This window comes from Mytilus galloprovincialis, chromosome 4 (assembly GCF_965363235.1).
Source record: "Mytilus galloprovincialis chromosome 4, xbMytGall1.hap1.1, whole genome shotgun sequence".
NCBI classification, from domain to species: domain Eukaryota; kingdom Metazoa; phylum Mollusca; class Bivalvia; order Mytilida; family Mytilidae; genus Mytilus; species Mytilus galloprovincialis.
Genome location: NC_134841.1, coordinates 15102209 through 15125576, shown reverse-complemented (window position 1 = coordinate 15125576; position 23368 = coordinate 15102209). Strand labels below are relative to the sequence as shown.

Below are 23368 nucleotides of genomic sequence, written 5' to 3'. Positions count from 1 at the left end.
AACAATCATTGTTGTACATTTTGTCCTTTGAAATTGCTGTTGCTGTATAAAATAAGATGTGATATGATTGTCATTGAGAAAAATGAAGTGAATATGAGCAGCTGTAGGTCACTGTCAGTTTTCTTTCAATTGGAAAAACCTATACCTTATAGTCAGCTATAAAAGCGCTCTGACATGACAAAATGTGAAACAATTCAACTTGAAACTAGAGTGCACATGCTGAAATGTCTCACTTCTTTACTAACCATTGATTTTATATTGATAGTCCTTAATATAGAGCTTTATTTTGAGTATCACTTAAACTGAACATGATCCAAGAAAATGAGGTCAACAAGTTGTACACCTTACAATAGTTATAGTCAACCTATTGCTTATAATTTCTAAGATTCAGAAAAAATCTAAAACCAAACATTGACCAATGAACCATGCATGCACACCTTACAATCAATATTACTTATAGTATCAAAGAAATAAACTTAACCATTAAAACTTAACATTGACCAATTCAATGAACCATGAGAATGACATCAAGGTTAAACAAATGTTTGCGGTCATATAATGATACCTACCAAACAGTCATATACACCTCACAAGCCTTCCATACAACAACGATAGTTGACCTGCTTACAGTGAACATGAAAATGAGGTCAATGTCAAATAAAACTGGAGAGACTTGCATGTACATCATAAAATATTTTCATACACCAAATAGTTGACCTATTGCATATGGTATTAGAAAAAAAAACCTCAAAAACAGCTTTGACCACTGAACCATGAAAATGAGTTCAAGGTCAGTTGGACATGCACACCTTACAATCAAACCATACACCAAATAAAGCAACTATATTGCTTATAGTATCTGATAATGGACTTGACCACCAAACTTAACCTTGTTCACAAGTCCATGAAATGAGGTAAATGTCAAATGAAACTGACGACCATTGGGACCTTGCAAGGTACGCACATACCAAATATAGTTATCCTATTACTCATACTAAGAAGGAAATTAATATTTCAATAACAAAAACAAAATTTATAGGTAGTCACTGAACCATATAGAATGAGGACAATGGACATATCACAGATGCAAACTTCATAACATAAGGCATCTACAAACATAGTATGAAGCAAACAGGTCTTCCACCTTCTAAAATATATTGTCTTAATTTTTTTCTCTCTCTAAAATCCAAAGGGTTAAAGTGTTGCACCAGACCATTCATTAGTCCAGGAAGGCGGTAAGGAACATCTCAACCATGTAATTAAATAAGAAATTGTTGTCAGATCTGGCAGAAATATAATTTTTACAAAATTCACTTTTTTTCGTTTTATTTTATATTCATAATGAAATCACATATTCATTAATGTGCATTATACATGTTGCTAAAAAATTTCACTGTACTTAAAATAATAATTGACACGGCTTAAAAGGAAGCTTCTTTTTGCAGGTACCTTTATAAAATGCAGTCACAACACAAATAACATCCATATTATTCATAGACACTTTTCCAGGAAGCTGATGTCTATAAACTATTGTTATCCAATATATTGTCTGTAGTCTTCTTCACACTAGTAATACTGCATTAATACAGCCATCATTTTCTGGATTATTTGTCACCTGAGCATATTTACCTGCAAAAAAATAATACAAACATTTCTATATCAGGGTTGAGTTCAATAACGTAGCATCTACGTAGCGGCTATGTAGCTGCTATCAATATTTATGTAGCAGTTAGTCTATAGCTACACGTTCAATAGTCCAAATCTGTGTAGCACTATGTAGCAGCTACGATATTCAATGCGGCCCAGTTCACTGATAAACCTGTAAAGTTTCATAGTATTAACTGTAGAGATGGCTGTGTCCTTCAAATTCCATAGATATTGTCTTTGAAAGCAGATAAAAATTATGAATGAAATGTAGAATCCTGATGTATTAAAGGGTATTTGCAGTAGTTCACAAACAGTTTTATGGTCTGAATATCCAAAGACTTGGACCTTTAAAGTAAAACCACATGATGATAGGTGGTTATGTAAAGTACTTGGAAAGGGGTTTGTCTAAGTAAAAGAGAAACAAAACTTCACTGATCATGGGCTACATTTATAAAGTAGTGTTTATCAATGCTGTAAATTAAACTTAGTATAATTTCATTGGAAAGTTTCTAATGATTCATAAATACTTTAACTTTCTTCTTCTCATTTTTTTCTTTAACAAAACCAGATATTTATAACAGACAATTCCTTAAATTCTTGTTTCTTACTTTGTGCATAGAAATACCTGAAAAGTTATCAGTTTGAAAACGTATCCTACTTACCCCAAATGACTTTTCCACCTTGTGTTACTAAACCCAATTCACTTATGTTAACCTAGAAAGAAATTTATATGTTTAATTTATTTGGATAAAATATTTCATATAAAAATTTTATCCATCATAATTCAACAATTGGTAACTGATGAGTAAACCAAACCATTGTAACCTTGGTATGTTTTGCTTCATTCTTTACGGATAGACATCAGCATATTTTAATGAAGGTAATTTCCCTGGAAGAGAAATCTGAAGGCCTGCAATCTACTGTTTGTTTATGAGTATTTCTCTTTGTTTAATAGTCACAACAACTTTCATACTTACTGAAGAAAGTTTTAACTTGGATAAAGCAAGGTTTATAAATATACATATAATTTTCAATTACACGAATTAATTTGACTAAATGATTATAAATAACATATCAGGGTTTCCGCTCGCAGTCGCCATTTTCACAATTTGCAAAAAAATAATATTAAATTGTGGCGATAAAAATTCGTCATTTGCGAAAGAATTTGGCGAAAGAAAGATATATAACGAATTATTTTCCTCCATCTTGTTTATTTACTTTTTTTCCAGTTTCTCAGACTTTACACCTTGACCTCATTAAGATTTGGACAGAAAATCAATAATCATCTGATTGCATTTTATGATGGCTATTGACAACAAAGGACTAATTAATAAAGGTGTTGATCGAATTGTTTGACAAAATGATATGGTTAAATGGCTTCCGCTAAATGTCACATACAAAATTTATTTACCACTTTGCGACGAACGTGATTGAAGCAAACTTTTGACGTCTCCTTTTCTTTTTAAAGATAGTTTAGAAAAGAAAGCTGTTGTGACGAAAAATGTTCAAAAGCAAGAAAAATCTCCGGTTTAAAACTTTAATTATCCTTTGACTTTAATATAGGTAACTGATTAGGGAGACTACTTTAAAGTTGTTTGAGTGACACACGTGTTTCACACGTGTTTCAAGCACAGTTTTACGTTTCAACTTTTTCATTTACGATGGTCAAGAAAAAAAACTGTCGTTATGAAAAAAATCTATCAAAAAAAAGGTAAATTTGAAACGATATGTTACTTGGTGAAAAAAATAATAAAGTGGCAAAAAATACATTGTTTTGGCGAAAGAGGTGGCGAAAAAAATATTTGACCCAGGAGAAACCCTGAACATATTTTGTTACCTCTACGACTGTTCCTTTAGTAATTACACCCAATGATGTATACATGGGTGATGTAGGATTTTTCTTGACTCCAATGATCGGTAAATGGAACGTAGCCTTTAATTCTGGATGCGTTACATGTGCTTTATTAAATCGTAATCCCTGAAACATAATAGTATCAAATTATTAAACTCAAATTAATAAAAATGATGCATATGATTTTTATAACTAAATGTATAGTTTTTATTATAAAACTTATGTAAATATACTTTTTTTTAATGAAAATTCTTTAATTTATCCAGCAATTCGCCGACATATTTTCTGTATATGCAAGTGACCTTAGTGTGACCCTCCTCGTAAGACTCAGGGCATCGCAATACACGTGGATCTGTCATTAAAATAAACTATTATCTGATTGTATATGTTATACACGTGCTCAATATCCATGCCTATTTGTTGAATGTTTACTATAAGGTGACAATTGGTAAACTTCGGCTTCAAAACACAGCAATTAATGAGCTGCCATATTTGTTAAATGATCTTAAATCATAACAGAGAGAAAAAAAATATGATTATACGATATCTTTGCATAAAAAATGATAAAATCGTGCACAGAGGACTAAGTTTATGATATATACATGCATTGATTCAAGAATTGGATAAACATTATTGTTCACCAGTCACTCGTTTCATATGACTTTAATACAAAAATTATTTCTTTATTTTCTGAATCCTCTTTCAATTAGACACTTGTATGCATACCTTAAAACATGTAGCATTACTTCTTTTAGTTCATATTTTGTTTGCAATCACAATCAGTGACAGAAATATATTCAACTAAAAATTGACATCTTTGTGGCAAATATAACAAAAGGACAAAGAATTCAAAACTTAAGTAAAAAGTCATCCGATTACTCAGGAATACAATATGAAATCAGAATCAGAATTATATGTTAGGATCGGCAAATCAATCTAAATGCTTATCATAATATAAATTCAACAACAATATCCAACATCTATGATTGGTGTTTTCAGTACTAAGAATATATTACCATAGGTCTGATAAATCTTTCAAATTTGGGTGGTTTTCTTGTAAAACCTTCTCCAACATAACATACTTTTGTTACCATTCTCTTCCATCCTTTCCCTGAAAGAAATAAAGGTCGATTTTAGTAAATTACATATATAATCCATACATATTAACACTGGATGTGTCCCAATACAAAATATATTTAAAATACAGTTTGTATATGAGTAAACCAGATGCTCCGCAGGGCACAGCTTTATACGACCACAGAGGTCAAACCCTGAACAGTAAGGGTAAGTATGGACACAACATTTAAGCTTGATACAGCTCTGAATTTGGATTGTGATTAAATAGTTGACACAACATAGGTTTCTGACAAAGAATAAATGTGGTCTAAGAACTTAAACTTAAAAATTTTAAATTGGACATTTACCTATTATGGTCCAATATGACATTTACCTATTATGGTCCAATATCCAAAATCTAAATACATGGTTAGATTCAGCATATCATAGAACCCCAAGAATTCAATTTTTGATGAAATCAAATAATGTTCAATTTTAGACCCTTTAGACCTCAATGTGGACCAATTTGATAACCGGGCCAAAATATTAAAAATCTATATACATGGTTAAATTCAGCACATTAAAGAACCCCATATATTCAATTTTTGTTGAAATCAAACAAAGTTTAATTTTGGACCCTGATTTGGACCAACTTGAAAACTGGGCCCATAATCAAAAATCTAAGTACATGTTTAGATTAAGCATATCAAAGAACCCCAATAATTCAATTTTTGTTACAATCAAACTAAGTTTAATTTTGGACCTTTTGGACCTTAATGTAGACCAATTTGAAAACAGGACCAAAAATTAAGAATCTAAATACATGGTTAGATTTGGCATATCAAAGAACCCCAATAATTCATTTTTTGATGAAATCAAACTAAGTTTAATTTGGGACTCTTTTGGCCCCTAATTCCTAAACTGTAGGGACCAAAACTCCCAAAATAAATCCCAACCTTCCTTTTGTGATCAAAAACCTTGTGTTAAAATTTCATAGATTTCTATTTACTTATACTAAAGATTTTATGCAAAAACCAAGAAAAATGCTTATTTGGGACCCTTTTTTGGCCCGTAATTCCTAAACTGTTGGGACCAAAACTCCCAAAATCAACCTCAACCTTCCTTTTGGGGTAACAAACCTTGTGTTAAAATTTCATGGATTTCTGTAGTAATTGTGCGAAAACCAAGAAAAATGCTTATTTGGGTGTTTTTTGGCTGCTTTTTCCTAAATTGTTAGGACCAAAACTCTCAAAATCAATCCCAACCTACCTTTTATGGTCATAAACCTGGTGTTTAAATTTTATAGATTTCAATTTACTTATACTAAAGTTATAGTGCAAAAACCAAATGTCTTCAGACGAAGACGACAACGTCATACCAATATATGACCATTGCGGTCATATAAAAAGTATTTGTGTATTTAAAAGTGAACTGCGGGAGAGGTAGAAATCTCTTTTCACGTCCTTAATGACTTTTGTTTTATTTTTCTGCATTCATTTTTTATCATGATTCTTATTTCTATTATTTCTTTGATGTTCATTTTTCTGTATCAATAGTTCTTTAAACTGTGATTCCCTTTCTGTTCAACCCAATCCATACCTTACAATATGGTGTATCACTGTGTTGCTTATAACTGATAAGTCTAATCAAAGCGCTGTAAGCACTGTAGGCAGTTAACCAAAAACCAAGGCAAACATAATTAGGCCAATTAAAATTAATTGATAGATTTTCATCCCCGCCCGCCCTTCTGAAATCTTCCCACCCCGATTTTTTTTAATTTTGAAAAAAATACGATTTCCGGATTTTGTTCATTTCCGTTACCGGTAACCGTCGATAATTTCGTTTCATGTAAAATTTCCTGTTTCAAATTTTCGTTTTCGTATTTCTTAGCGTATTCTTACTGAATTATTAAGTCGATATATTCTGCTGATATATGAGGCAACATCATTTACCGAGAATAGAGATTGATTACGAGAAGGGCGTGAAATATTCGGGTTTCGAGTAATACGCTGTGTCCAAGAACGCAAATCGCCGTATGTCACAAATGACACAAATGTTTGTGGGTAAAACACCTTGGATTTATTTTATTTATGCAATGACTTTGTGTCAATAAATTTGGACTGTGAATGAAACCCAAAAGCGTTAGAATCGTGGAACACATTTGACTGGAATAAAGAAATTAACACAAGCATGAACTTTTTAGATTGGTGACCGTATATTGAGTTAAACAAATCGACAAACGGATACGCATTTTTAATTTATTAATTTATAGCAAGCTCTTAGATTTAGATTTAGCCTTAATTTCGTTTTTTTGTAGAAATACAGAAAACATCCTCTGTCCCAATACCCACGATAGAGTCATTAAACAACTTTATTTTCTACATTGTAATTATATAAATTTGCATCTTGCATGTTAAGGACCAATTCTATTATTTAAACACTGAGTTTTCATTTTATTCTGTACTTGTCGTACTTGTGTTGCATACAAATGCATTTGCTTCATTTTATTAGGACAACAAAACATTGCTTAGAAAACAAAACATTGCTTAGAAAGCAAAATACATCCGATGTAGGTAGTACTGGTCCAACTGAAGAGAGCATTTCTCCACATTTCTGCTGTTTACTATAAAATAGGTTTCTAAAGCGGCAATTACATGTAGAACCAGCATATGGAGTATATGTGTCTCAATTGATACGTTACTCTAGAGCAATTAGCTCAAAGTACGTTGATTTTGTTGAACGAGGAATACTGCTTTCTCAAAAGTGGCTAAGACAAGGCTATGAATCAATCAAATTAAGGTCATCACTCAAATAATTTTATGGTCGCCATCATGAGTTGATTGGCCATTATGACAAAAGTGTGTCAGAAATCATATCTCAGTGATACTCTTCCTCAGTCATAACAACCTTTCATCATTACCAAACTGAACAAAGAAATAACATGACGGGTGCCATATGCGGTGCAGGAAATGCTTACCCTTCCGGAGCACCTGATTTCACTCCTGATGTTTATTGCAGTTCCTGTTGTTTCCTACCTATTATTTGTAACTGTTGATGTAAATTAAATGTCTTTTGGTTTTATGAGTCTTTGGTTACTCCTTGGTTTTGATTGTTATTGTCTTATACACGATACTTTATGGATGTATTTACATGATATAAGCTTATTATTACACTTGCATATATATATGAATAACACATGACAAGAAGGTTTCATATGAAATAAAATTTAATAAATAAAATCCTCCCACCCGCCCCATTTTTTTCAAAAATTTGGATGAAAATCTACTAATTAATTTTAGTTGGCCTTATGAAAACTGTGGCAATGTTGCTTCAATTTTTTTTAAAAGATTTAAAAGAACAAACATTAAACATTCATAGAAACTTACAAAACCTTTGAATAGACTTATTAAGAAGGGATATAATTACGATACTGTTGTCATTAAAGATTGCATATTTTGGCGTTAATATTGAGTCACTGATAAGGTCTTTGCATCAGAACTAAACACATTTATTCTAAAAACAGTTGTTGGCATGACACGGGTTATGTTCTTCTCATATATGTTATGATGGTATGATACTAAACCCCTAACGGGAAGGATTGTGCCTGATTTTCATATGATGAAATCATAATCTTTCAGTCAGTTTAATTGAAGTCTGGAGCTGGCATGTCAGTTAACTGCTAGTAGTCTGTTGTTATTTATGTATTATTGTCATTTTGTTTATTTTCTTTGGTTACATCTTCTGACATCAGACTCGGACTTCTCTTGAACTGAATTTTAATGTACGTATTGTTATGCGTTTACTTTTCTACATTGGCTAGAGGTATAGGGGGAGGGTTGAGATCTCACAAACATGTTTAACCCCGCCGCATTTTTGCGCCTGTCCCAAGTCAGGAGCCTCTGGCCTTTGTTAGTCTTGTATTATTTTAATTTTAGTTTCTTGTGTACAATTTGGAAATTAGTATGGCGTTCATTATCACTGGACTAGTATATATTTGTTTAGGGGCCAGCTGAGGGACGCCTCCGGGTGCGGGAATTTCTCGCTACATTGAAGACCTGTTGGTGACCCTCTGCTGTTGTTTTTTATTTGGTCGGGTTGTTGTCTCTTTGACACATTCCCCATTTCCATTCTCAATTTTATATATAACTAGAACACACCCCTATATCGCGGGTCCGTGACTGAATTAAAGTATAAAACTATGCGCAAGCCTTATTTTAGTAGAAGTATTGTCATCTGATAAAGTCATGCTGATTATAAGATGCATAGTTTTCTCTGCTTTCAAATCTTTCTGTTTGAACCCGTCAAACTGGAACTGATCAATTATTGATAATATTAATTATTTGGAAAACAAAAGGTCCTGGAATGGAGTATTTTTTAATCAACAGCACTGTCCTATATTAGTTATAACTATTGAATTCTTTGATTCGCTGTTTTACGTCATGCCCGCTAACAAATAAAAAACTGTACCTATACGCCTTATTTTAGTCCAAATTTTTTTAGTATTCGTATTGTTATCTTAGAAAGTCTAACTGATTAAAATACTACAATAGGTAACAATTTGACAATTAAGTAGTGTCAACCCTGTGATTATGACCCGTGTAATACTATATAGCATATTAATTCTGAATACACCGTTTGGTGGTGTGCCTGTCAGATGCGGAACGTACAGATAAGGTAATCGGTAACAGGTGAATATACTATTGGTATCGGTATCAGACTCGACCCGGAACTTCTTAATTATTGGCAATATTAATTACGTGGAAAACAAAAGGGCCTGGAGTGGTGTAATTTTTAATCTACACCTTTGTACTATATTAGTTATATATAAAGTTGAATTTTTTGATTCGTCGTTTTTACGTGATGACGGCTGACAAATTGGACCTCGTAATTTTAGTATTATAGATTGTACATTTATGTTCATTTAATGAATTAATCATTAAGGCAAATAATTCATATTTTATCAAGGTTTTCAATAGCAACGTATATATCAAGTATATATTTTTTCATGGTCACGAGTCTCGAGTCAGCAGTGGTACAAATTCGCAATGATTGCAGTTCTTCTAGTTGGTCGTAATAGTTCGTATTAGTTGACTGTTAGTATTTCAAGTTGACTTTAGTACGAGCTTGTAAAAGTATGAATGGACTTGCTACCCTCGAAAGAAAACTGAGTTTGTGTTCTACAGTACAATATATATCATTTGTTTTGTTATATAATTGTCCAATACATGAATATATATGGTTGAGGTGTGGGGATCTCATCTGTTTCCAAGTTATCAAACAGGATTGGGTTAGGGTGACCCTTAGGACTCTCCCTATATTTCATTTGATTTGTTCTTTTGTCTTGTACCTGAAAATATATGGTTTAATTTAAGGTTACTATATAGGATCTTGACTGTTTCCAAGTTCTTAAACAGGAGGGGTGGGGTGACCGCAGGGACTTCCCCTATATTTTATTTGATTTGTTATTTAGTCCCATACATGAGTATATATGGTAACGTGGTGAGGATCTCGACTGTTTCCAAGTTCTCAAACATGAGGGTGCAGTGACCCTAGGGACTCCCCCTATATTTTATTTGATTTATTATATTGTCCCATACATGAATATATATATATATATATATGGTTTAGGAGTGGGGATCTCGACTGTTTCAAAGTTCACAAACAGGAGTGGTGGGGTGACCCCAGGGACTCCCCTGTATTTCATTTGATTGGTTATATTGTCCCGTACATGAATAAATATGGTTGAGGGGTGAGGCTCACGACTGTTTCTAAGTTCTGAAGCAGGAGGTGGTGGGTGACCCTAGGGACTGCACCTATATTTCATTTGATTAGTTATGTAGTCCCATACATGAATGTATATGGTTGAGAGGTGGGGATCTCATCCGTTTCAAAGTTATCAAACATGAGGGGGTAGAGTGCCCCAAAGGACTCCACATACATATAATTTGCTTACATTCAGGTATCATATAATCTAGTTGCACTATATGTTTAAAATAAGAAACTTCCAGCTATTTTAACTGACCCATCAAAATTGAGAAAAAAAATACCCATTTAGTAATATATTTACACTTTAAAAGCATCTAACTTGCTTTACCAACATTTTTTACTGATAAAGAAAATTTATACTGTCACCAGGACCATATATATTGTAAGATATACTGTTCCCAGCTGTCACAAAGACTCACATTGTATTGGATTTTGACATTAAAATTTGTCAAAAAGTAATTTTTAGTTTCCTATGGGTACCTATGGATCTTCAGAACGCTGGCACTATTGCACCATTATATTCTGCTCTACTTCATCATCATTGTATTTAATTGTACGTTTCTCACATTTTCAGTACAAAATATTTTCTGTTTTTTCATTCTTTTACATATATCTTTTGGTTTTCAATACTAGTGTTTATATTTAATTACCATGCAAAGATGTATTTTGTCATCTGTCTGATTTTTTTAAAAGTTCAAAGATCGCCAAAACCCGGAATACCCATATCCGCTTCCGAAATCGGATCCGATATTAGAATTTACTTCTCATGTCAGCCATTTTCTTTTCAATGTTGTTTTTGTCAGATACGATTTTACTCGAATTTATACATTATTTGTCGGCGATTTTCTGTATAAAGCTAGCGGTTGAACAAAATGAACATCGTTGTCATGAATAATAATGCTAAAAACAAGTTTTGAGATCGTTTATTAGGTACTTTGGTAAAAAAAGTTTGCAAAGTTATTTTTTTATTTCCTCTCAAGTCGTGCATGTCGAGCGTAGCTAGTAACCAAGTCGAAAGTCCGACTGCAAAAGTGGAAGTTCGCAGACCTCGGACAACCGCTAATTGAACCCTTGCCTCCAAATTGAAAAGATACAAAAATTTCGTCTTATAATTTAAAATTGCCGCCAACAGCATGAACAGTGGAACTTATTTTAAGACTACTGACGTAGTTGACTACGTATTGACGACAAACAATATTCCTACGACTTTTGCCATTTGGGAAATCTAAACTACTTGTCTTTAGAAATTTTCGGCGATTAAACATTTCATATATTTGTTCTTTGACAGCTTAGCCAAAATCTCAGGGGATAATAAACTACATAAAGATTCCTAATGTGCCCTACTTCCTATGTGTAACTTCAAAATTTTTGGATAAATCGACGATCATTTAAGGTTTTTCTGATCATATTTTTTGTAATCAAGAATTAAAAGTATGAAAAAACTGTCCAATTAGTTATGAATAACATAACATCCGGCTAGATAATAACAATGGCACATATTTCAGCATTTATTGGGTTGAACACATATCGAGGGTGCTCGCATAAGGCAGATTAACTGCCTAAAAACTAGAGGCTCTCAAGAGCCTGTGTCGCTCACCTGTTACTGTATTTACTGATGTCGGTCATCTTGGTTGGTAGGCGAGGTCATTAGACACTTTTTTAAAATAGATACCCTAGTAATGATTGTGGCCAAGTTTGGTTAAATTTGGCCCATAGTTTTAGAAAAGAAGATTTTTGTACAAGTTACAAAAATGACGAAAAGTTGTTCAATATTGACTATAAAGGACAATAACTCCTTAAGGGGTTCTCTGACAATTTTGGTCATGTTGACTTATTTGTAGATCTTACTTTGCTGAACAATATTGCTGTTTACAGTTTATCTCTATCTATAATAGTATTCAAGATAATAACCAAAAACTGCCAAATTTCCATAAAATTACCAATTCAGGGGCAGCAACCCACAACAGGTTGTCCGATTTGTCTGAAAATTTCAGGGCAGATAGATCTTGACCTGATCAACAATTTAACCCCCATGTCAGATTTGCTCTAAATACTTTGGTTTTAAAGATATAAGCCAAAATCTACATTTTACCCCTGTGTTCTATTTTTAGCCATGGCGGCCATCTTGGTTTGATGGCCAGGTCATCGGACACACTTTTTAAACTAGATACCCCAAGGATGATTGTGGCCAAGTTTGGTTAAATTTGGCCCAGTAGTTTCAGAGGAGAAGATTTTTGTAAAAGTTTACGGACGCTGGACACCAAGTGATGAGAAAAGCTCACTTGACCTTTCAGGTCAGGTGAGCTAAAAATGTTAGTTACTTTGTTAAGAAACTGTAATATTTAAAAGTAACTTACGTCTTGTTTTTCCTGATTTAATTACTTTAAACACCTCTCCTTCACTCATCCCTCTCACCTTAGGTAACGGTACTTCCCATTTACCCTACAATAATATATATGATATTCCATGCTATACATAGTGTTCACATACTCTTTTATTTCATCTTACCAAATGTAAATATCTATTTTCACTTATACAAATTTTATGCCATCTTGACATTGCCTGAGGTAATCCAACAAGAATGTTTTTGGTGTGAATTAGCCTATTTTATGACTCTACATTGTATATGACATTAATACATAAATGGGACAGCAACCCAATGATACAAAAATAAAGCAGTACACATATTTGAAGTAACAACAGTGATTTAAAATATCACTTTGAAAACATTTTCTGTATGATACTTTTTAGACACTGGAAATCATTAATATACATGATATAGTGTGTCAAATTATTAAAGAAAAAGTTCTGTTATATTTACCAAACTTATCCGGATGTATTCTGAATTGTCAACTCATATTTAATGGACCTTTCTTGAGATCATAACTTTGACCTATTAAATGCTTCTCTGATGAAAAGGACAGTTTATGGAGCCAGCGAGTGTTTTTAATAGAAGTGTTCATTTTTTGTACATAACTTAGGTCGTTAGATTTCTGGTTTGAATTGTTTGAATTTTGTCATTTCAGGGCCTGTTTAAAGCTGACTTTGTGGTTTGGGCTTTGCTCATTGTTAGAAGCTGTACCGTGACCTATCTTTGTTAATTTCTGTGTTATTTGGTCTCTTGTGGAAGGTGTTGTCCAATTCAAGACATGGAAAGATCCCCATCAAGTTTGACCACTGATATGATCTAGAGAATACATTGAATAACGCAAAATCTGAGAATACTTTAATAGCAGTCACAGAACTACAACTGCATGCGGGATTATACCCATTTAATCTTTAATAACCTAACTGATGATCGTTTAATTCTCATAAAAAATATTTTTGATCGATAAAAGTCAGATTTCCAGTAGTGATATGCTAGTATGATAAAGTGTTCATTTCATATCCTCATAGTTCTCGTACATATGGGAAATAATAATTTCATGCTGGGCTTGATTTTGATAAGAATTATTTGACAATTCAAGATACGTTTATAGCATTTGTTTATGCTACTGTTTTCTTTAGGTGACATGTTTATGGCCTAATTAACACCTTTGATGGACTTTAATATGTTGATCACTTTATCATGGGTTAATTAGTGTGATCACTACGGTTTACACGGGTCAATGTTTACTTTGCAATTTCCTTCAATCCAGACTACTAGTATTTGTAACCTTCGTTTCTAAAGGCTTTATTTAAAAAAAAAAATTTTTTTAGAAAATAAAAATCCACGAATTTAAAAACCCACGAACAAGCCAAATTGCTCAAACCACGAAAATTGATACCCACAAATTAAAGTACTTTCACAGTAATAAGAATGACACTTAAACCAATAACATATGAGTAAAACTTACAGCCTTTTCTTTCCTTTTCTGTTTGACCATATTAGATAATACTTTTGCCCTGCTTTGACCCTCTCTGTCCAATAGATAGGCAGGTACTGCTCCTTCTGGTACCTCTTCATCATTCTTCTTTTTTGTTTTTCTTTCTTCATGCATTTTTATTCTATAAAGAAATTTAATCATAATCTTTTTGATCATAGAATACTGGAATAACTTAAACATTAAACCTATTTACATGTTTATCTTAGTAAAATGTTCTGATAAATATGTGGTGCAAACTTTTTGTGGAAAACCCATCAAGGTAAGTTTAAAAGATTGAGTATACAAAATGCAATTTTGACCAAACCTGATAAAAATTATACTGGCATATATCTTATAATCAGAAAAGAAATTTATGAATTGGTAAAGGAAGATAATTTGCATCAATATGTTTATTGAACTGGTAGTATTGACATTTGTCAAAATATGGCTTAAAATCAATCTTATCACAAAAATTGTCTTATAAATGTTTAGTATGTACTTATAACAGTAACTTTGTTTATAAATGTTTAGTATGTACTTATAACAGTAACTTTGTTTATAAATGTTTAGTATGTACTTATAACAGTAACTTTGTTTATAAATGTTTAGTATGTACTTATAACAGTAACTTTGTTTATAAATGTTTAGTATGTACTTATAACAGTAACTTTGTTTAGAACATTTGAATCAGTCTTCATGTCAATGTTATATGAATTGACCTTATTTTAGACAATTTTTTCAAATGTTAGCATACAAAATATCAGTCCATGGAAGGCATTTTATATTCTTGCTTCAAGCTGACATATCTTTGCTCTTACATATCAAAATGGTGCATGCTTAGCAAAAAAAAACATAAAATATAAAAGTTTTATAGCCCGGGTTTAGACATGGCAGGACATTGATCTAACAATCTCATATACCCTAGAAAAGTATTCTACTATTAAATCATTGAGATTCAATCAATGTTTCTCCCTCTTTATTCTTGAAAACATATTCATATAACAAATGAGCTCTTTCCTCAAAATGAAATTCATTGCCACAGAATTACTGTGTACAGAATTTTAATTTAAATAATTTCTATCTTACGTTTTCTTCATCTGTACTTTTTCTGAATGTCTCTTTTTATTGTACAACTTGGCTCTGAAACAAACAATTGAAGAGTTATTCTAGAGAAATGAAAATGAATCTGTTACAGGGGTCTAAAACAAATAAAGATAAACAGTGGAAGAATTGAAAATATAAACAATCTGCTACAGTACGCCCAGAGAGTATGTAATCGCGAACTCTAATCACCGATTTCCGAGTGTAGCGGTGTGACACCGCGAATCACGGATTATACTCCCAATTTCCTCCAAAGATTCTCTCCCAACACCGCCTGGCTGTTTATTGGTTTATTGCCCATCGGATGTACTGAAAATTAATGACGCGTGACAACATCATCGGATTAGCCAGATTTATTACCTTTGTACATTTAATCGATCTTGATTGCACCTGAGTGCTTTAAAATACGTTATTTAAATGTCCTTTCATTGTCAGATAAAAGTGTGACATTTTTTATTTAAAATAAGATAATTATTCTTGTATGTATATGCCCATGTCATTGTCATATGACATACAACGTACATTTTGTACAAACGTATAAAAATACGATTAAAACACTTCTTTGTATTTTCATTATAGTCCGATCAGGTCATAATTTTGTTTTTTGAACAAAGACGATTTTACCACAATTAGAACCTTTTATGACCTACTCAGTGAGCAATATTCGGTTCATTAATAGTTCAATATAATATAATTAATATCAACTGGCTTAAAACAAAATGATGTTTTTTACGGTAATATGTCCAATCTAAATTAAACCCAAGAGTTAATTTATCGGATCAACAAGTGAACTCTGTTACTTTCAATTTATTTTGAAATGTAAAATATTATGTTTCACTACCTCGGTAGATTACCGACTTGAAATATTTGAATTTAAAAAAGAAACTGTAAAGTGACAAATAGTTTTGTATGCAATGTGGCATCCCTATATTCATAAATACTGAGATACATTCGCCGCCCAGACACAACACAATAATTACAACCTTTAAATATTTAATTATATGGAGAAAAAAACTCGTGTTTTTTATCCGTTATGATCTGTTATTGATCTTTAATTATTTAAAATAAAATTGGATTGGCGCAATCCATAATTTACAGCTCGCTAAAAGTCCTCGGCGAAATATAAAAAGAAGTATTTCAACAATTATAAAATAGAATATTTAAATGAAATTATATCGTGTTCTACAAGAAAGAAATATGTAAAAAAATGTGGATGATCGGCAAATTTTCACAGAGGATCTCTACCAACGCCCATAAGGAACTGAACGACATGCATCCTGTTTTCATCTACCATTAATATATAGTGTTGACTATGGACGTATAAATAATGTCCGGTTTTATGTTCTCTGTTGATTGAGAAACGTAAAAATAAAAGGCTGATGTTGGTTAATTCAGAAAAGGAATTCAATTTAGAATCCGGTTAATCAATTGTAAAAGTACCTTCTAGAGCCTCAATCTTAACGCACACAAATTTATGTCAATCATTAGAAAGCAAGTTTAAACCTTGAATGAATTTTCCCACGGTTATCCAGAAAGGTCACCTGAGTTTACTGTTACATGATACTATTTCCCGCCAAATAAAAATCTCGTGGACAAAATTGATGTCACTATTTTTAGCATTCAATATTGTGAGCAAAGTCAAGTTCAAGTTCAACTACGCGCTGTTGATCACTGAGATGCGTATCGTCTTCCCACGGCAATTAATTACTTTAAAAATATTTAAAGATCACTGTTCTAAATACAACCAGAGACATATATACACATGTGTATATATGTCTCTGATACAACACAAAAGTTTACATTCATTGTGCGTAAATGAATATTATGCAACGACGAGTTGATGCAGCTATAGAAGTATTCCTGTTGTAGCCGAAATGTATTATTTATCCTAAAGTAAAGCTAACAAATCGTGAAGAGAAAATGCCGTAGACTTATTAAGCATAAGGAATGGTGAAAAGTATTTTCTTTTTTTCTTGCATATACAAGTTTTAAGACACGTAATTTTCTTTCTTTCTCACATTTTATACCTTCAGCGTTAATTTCCGTTTATTTTCACGCAAGTATGTGTCTTTTCGTAAGTAATATAAATTACCGATAAAAAAAAAAACCCGAGGTCATAATCAAGTATAGATTTTTTTTTATAAAACTTTAATGCAATTGAAAGCATTTAATAACAACAACCTTTTGCTTTTTAAAACTTTTATTTTGTAATCGTAAAATGGAAATGGCGTAGACTTATTAGCATAACAGATTGTGAATTAAATTTTCTTTTTTACTTGTATAAAAAACTTTGAGACGTGTCACTTTTCTTTAAACTACCCTAATTTATTCAGCGTTAGTCTCCGTTTATTGTTACACAATTATATCTCTTTTAGTAAATTAAATATTTATATAATGATAAAAAACGGAAGTCAAAATCAAATATAGTTGTTTTTAAAAATTGATTTAGATGTACATTAAAAGAATTAACAACAACGTTTTTATTTTTATTTTAATCTTTCATTTGTTTCAAGCAATCAGATATAAACTGATAATCAATAGACAGGAAATACAATTGTTTAATTACATTAGAAATCTCGCATACCTTGACTGTCGGGTGCCGGCATAGATCAGAAGGATTAGGGCAATTAATTACCTGGTGTGACACCGCGTCACTCCAGACTGGGAGAGATGTCGCTAATACAATAAACAAAAGGTAACGGATTTACGCGGAAGTCGGAGGGAATACTCCCAAATTTCTCCGAGAATTTAGGGAGTGATGTCGGAGTTTCCTGGTGTCACACCAGGAAAAAACTCGGTGTATGGAGTTTGGGATGGCTTTCGCGAAAATTGAACTGTATATAAAATATTAAATTTTTCAACTGAATTATGATATCTTTTTAAAATAGTGAATATAAATTGGTGCTTATTAATGAGAGTTTCATATCTAATGTAGAGTGGTTTGTTTAAGTGGGATTTAGATTACAAGATTTATTTAGAAATCCACTTTTTCAAGGTTTTTTTTTTTTACATTTTTCTCCATCAATTTTTATAAAGCAGTGAGGTAATATTTCAAGATTTTATCTTCAAAGCAAACTCAGCAAAATTAAACTGTCACTAAAATTTCTAACTTCACAAAATATTAATCAACATTATAGAAACAATTAAATTCAATACATGTCCCATCTAATTTATTGAATGAAGTTTGTTTTCTTAAGTTTCCCCATCTAAAAAAAAAGGAACCACACTAATGAGATACTCTGTGGTTTCTTGTAAACAGAGAAACAAAGGTTTGATAAGTATGTCCTTTATACTCACTTGATGCCTCTAAGTTTCTTTGCTTTTTCTGCCAACTTATGTGGCATTCTTCCTTCCTTTTTACGTCTGACAAAAGAAACATCAATAATCATATGAATGAACATTAATGACTTAATTTCTGCCCTCAAATCTTAATAATATAAAATTTTTAAATGTATACTACATATAAAATTCTGAATCAATATCTGCCATTATTGTTTAGCAATGGAATATTAAATGAAGAGTGTAAACAAGTAAACAGCAGTTCCAAATATCTATTTCTCTTGGAATTATATGAATATCATTGGAAATTGAAAATTTGTGCAAAATAATATTCTTCTGTGAACAACATTAATGAAATAACTTTAAAATATGTATTTAAATATCAAAATAAATATATAGTTTATAAACACAACTAATACCAAGCATTAAATCATGTCTGGTCTAGTAGCAGAAATAAAACAAAAAAAAGTCTCAATTATGCACATTTTTCTCATTTGACATTTTTATAATTCTTTCACACTGAACAGTCCTAAAGATAGATTTAGTAATAAAATGTAAAATAATCTTTTTAGTTCGTTGAACTTACTTTTTCTCATGGTAATCCAGTCTGCGGCCATGTCTTTTTCTGTGGAGTTCTATATGTTCGTTCTGAGGCTATAGAGAAAATATATTTAAAAAAAATCAAAGGCTAGAACTAATTATAAACGGTCATCAATGTTCATATCACAACATAAGTATCACAAACATTTAAGGCTATTCAAAATAATAATCTTATGAGAAGAAGTTTTAGTCTTAACTTGTAAATTTGTCAAGAAAAAATGGATAAATTTAGAAAATTCTTCAGCTTCATGTTGATAATTCATTTTGATTCATTCAAAGTTAAAACTTTTTTTGCAGATATTTTAATTAATTAAACAAATAAAACTCTTGAACCATTTGTGAAGGGGAGATAATTATAGATCAATTTCCCTGTTTTTTTTCTTCTTCTGTGAACAAGATAAGCCTATTGGTCATATATTAGAAGCATTGTTTACTTTATCTTATGATAGCAACATTTTAAAGAAACCTATGTGATGTAATGGCAAACTGATAGCAATACAAAAGGGTGTCTTTGTTGTAAAATATACTTATCCATAACCGCATTTGCACACACAAGAATATTTTCAAGTTATAGCCTTTTAAAAACAATAACAATGTATTTTAGAACTATTTCAGTATACATAAATCTATGACACTCATGATGAAAACTGTTATACATTGTGTTTATATGCAACAGATACGGTAATCGCGATCGTTGTTTCAGTGTACTGTTTGTTTTGACTGCCATACGCAACATGTTTATATGTGAATATCGTGTTTTTACAGAGAAAAGTAAGCATATAGATCGTCAAATAATTACGTATGTATGTAGGGGATAGTTTATATAACAATGTGACTTAACTGTCGATGCTATAAACTAACCATTATGAGTTTTTAAAAGTTGTCAATATTTTTGTTGTGAAATTTCTCAGCGACACATGTTAAAAGAAATATACAAAGTTGAACACGGACAAAATCGAAAAATACGGTTTATTATAAGGTTTTGCTAAAATACGCCACGGATACCGAGTCCGTACCATTGAACTTATAATAATCAATTGATAATGATAATTCGCATTCATAGTTTTAAAAAAAATATTTTGTAGCTATTATCAAAAGTAATCAGCAAAAAATTAGGTTTATTCTTCTTCTTTATCTTAATGTTTCCTACCAAATTAATTATTTTGTATCATCATTACCATATTTTACTTTACTTCCAACAGAAGTTTGGTTTTTGATATTATAATTTTTAAGACAAATACTCAGAATTTGCAAACATCTGTCAAACAGGTTGAATTCAGCTCTCATTAGGCACTAGCAATAGATTAGGTGATCTTTTTAGAAATAGGTGATCTTATAGTCATTCCATCAACCTTTATCTTCCTGCTAAGTTGCTCCATTATTCTTGTGTCAAGGTTTTGATGCTTGATCAGACTTTATCAGCTAGGTCAAAATGCTGGAGAAGTTATCAGTAACATCCCAATGATTCAAAATTGATTTGAATCTAAAAGATAATATATAGCAGTACCTCCAACAGAAATTTGGTTTTGGTGAAGAATATGCTTCCTAAATTTTATTAAATATTCAAATATTGCAAAAATGTCAAAATTAGCTTTTCTGACAATTCTTAATTTGGGCTTCTGGTCAGAAATAGGTCATCATATTGTTTTAAAATAACAATATAACAAGAATGTGTCCCTAGTACATGGATGCCCAATACCCACTATCATTTTCTATGATCAGTGGACCGAGAAAATGGGATATAATCTATATTTTGGCATTAAAATTAAAAAATCATATCATAGGTAATATATTTACTAAGTTTCAAGTTGATTGGACTTCAACTTCATCAAAAACTTTAACCTGAAGCAGGACAGACGGACGAACGGACACACAGACCAGAAAACATAATGCCCACAAATGGGCCATAAAAATAAAGACATTAAGTTGTTGTACTGAGAATCTAAGTTAGATGTAAAATCTCTTCGAAAATGACCAGGCTGTTCAATAAAGTAAAAAACTAGAGGCTCTCAAGAGCCTGTGTCGCTCACCTTGGTCTATGTGCATATTAAACAATGGACACAGATAAATTCATGACAAATTGTGTTTTGGTGATGGTGATGTGTTTGTAGATCTTACTTAAGTGAACATTCTTGTTGCTACAATTATCTATATCTATAATGAACTTTGCCCAGTTATTACAGCGGAAAATATTTTCTAAAAATTTACAAAAATTTACAAAAATTTATGAAAATTGTTAAAAATTGACTATAAAGGGCAATAACTCCTTAAAAGGTCATTTGAAAATTTTGGTTGTAGACCTTTCTTTGCTGAACATTATTGCTGTTTACAAGGGGTTGTCTGATTTGTCTGAAAATTTCAGGGCAGATAGATCTTCATTTGATAAACAATTTTGTCCATTGTCAGATTTGCTCTAAATGCTTTGGTTTTAGAGATATAAGCCAAAATCTAGATGTCACCCCTATGTACTATTTTTAGCTATGGCGGCCATCTTGGTTGGTTGGCCAGGTCACACCACACATTTTTTAAACTAGAACCCCAATGATGATTGTGGCCAAGTTTGGTTAAATTTGGCCCAGTAGTTTCAGAGAAGATTTTTTTAAAAGAATACTAAAATTTTTGAAAAATGGTTAAAAATTGACTATAAAGGGCAATAACTCCTTAAGGGGTTAACTGACAATTTTGGTCATGTTGACTTTTTTGTAGATCTTACTTTGCTGAACATTATTGCTGTTTACAGTTTATCTCTATCCATAATAATATTCAAGATAATAACCAAAAACTGCAAAATTTTCCTTAAAATTACTAATGTGGTGGCAGCACCCCAACAACAGGTTGTCTGATTTGTCTGAAAATTTCAGGCCAGATAAATTTTGACCTAATAAACAATTTTATCCATGTCAGATTTGCTCTGAATGCTTTGGTTTCAGAGTTATAAGCCAAAATCTACATTTTACCCCTATGTTCTATTTTTAGCCATGGCGGCCATCTTGGTTGGTTGGCCGGGTCACGCCACACATTTTTTAGATACCCTAATGATGATTGTGGCCAAGTTTGGTTAAATTTGGCCAAGTAGTTTCATAGAAGATTTTTGTAAAAGTTGACGACGACGGACAACAACGCCGCACGCAAAGTGATGATAAAAGCTCACTTGCCCCTTTGGGCCAGGTGAGCTAAAAATTTTCTACCTTTTACATTCCTCTTCATGGTGAAGCAGCATCAAACAAATTAGTGTAAAGAAGCTTATAAGAAACATTCTGGCAAAGAAGATCAAAATGAGAAGCAAGAATTGATAGGATGGATAGGTGTCTTATGTTCAGTGGCAAATAGTACACACATATCATGATTAGTACATGAACAAGAAACCTGTTTTGTACAAGACCAAAAAATGAGCTGGATTTTTAAATGTGTTCTAGTTCACAATGCAACAGTGCTCAGGCAGATCTGTCAAACTATCTGGACACATTATCGGTCTCTTCAGTCAACCTGTCGAAGCATTTACTCCTAAAAACTGTGTTAAGCAGCAAATCGAAATTTCAAATCTTTAGTTTGGCCAGGCTGGGTTTCAAACCCATAACATACATTACACAAGATAACCTCACTATCAAGAGACTACTGTGGCAGTTTACAAATATAAGGATATCAGTTGGTGGCAAAACTATCACGACACAAAACAAAATGACACATGTACATGCAGACATGTCTCGCCTGCTTTATTGATCATTGCTTTTATGTTTATAGTCCTAAATATAAAGCTTTGCTACAAGTATCACATAAACTTAACACGATCCAAGAAAATTAGGCCAAGGTCAGGTAAATCAAACCATTAATACATGTACCTTACAATCGTTTAATACACAAATATAGTAACATTGACCAATGAAGTATATGAACCATGAAAATAAGGTCACGGTAAGATGACACATGCAAGTTGGACATGCACATCTTACAATTATTCCATACACCAAATATAGTTGATATTTGCTTATAGTTTTTGTAAAACAGACCAAAACACATGAACTTAACACTGAGCAATGAACCATGAAAGTGAGGTCAAGTTAAAAAAAAACATTGCCAGACTGACATGTATTATAAAAATAATTAAAAAAATATTGTGCTTAGAAGTAGTTAGTTAATGCTGACACATAACTATCCCTAGAGTTTGCAGGCTCGACACAAACCAATTGATTCGTGTCAAAATTGTTCAGAGAGAATGAAGTCA

The 23368-nt window shown here is 32.0% G+C and overlaps 1 protein-coding gene across 1 annotated transcript; it reads right to left on the bottom strand.

Annotated features, from left to right (window-relative positions):
• Nucleotides 1–1309: 1309 nt before the first annotated feature.
• Nucleotides 1310–20103, bottom strand: LOC143071443 (ribosome biogenesis protein NSA2 homolog). The gene is made up of 10 exons (XM_076245709.1): nt 20008–20103; nt 19133–19200; nt 18565–18630; nt 15253–15306; nt 14158–14308; nt 12679–12763; nt 4516–4610; nt 3485–3625; nt 2310–2361; nt 1310–1629 (listed from the first exon to the last, which is right to left on the bottom strand). Exons 1-10 carry the CDS (start codon nt 20008–20010, stop codon nt 1562–1564), a joined length of 783 nt encoding a protein of 260 aa, XP_076101824.1. The 5' UTR covers nt 20011–20103; the 3' UTR covers nt 1310–1561.
• Between the last annotated feature and the right edge of the window lie 3265 nt (nt 20104–23368).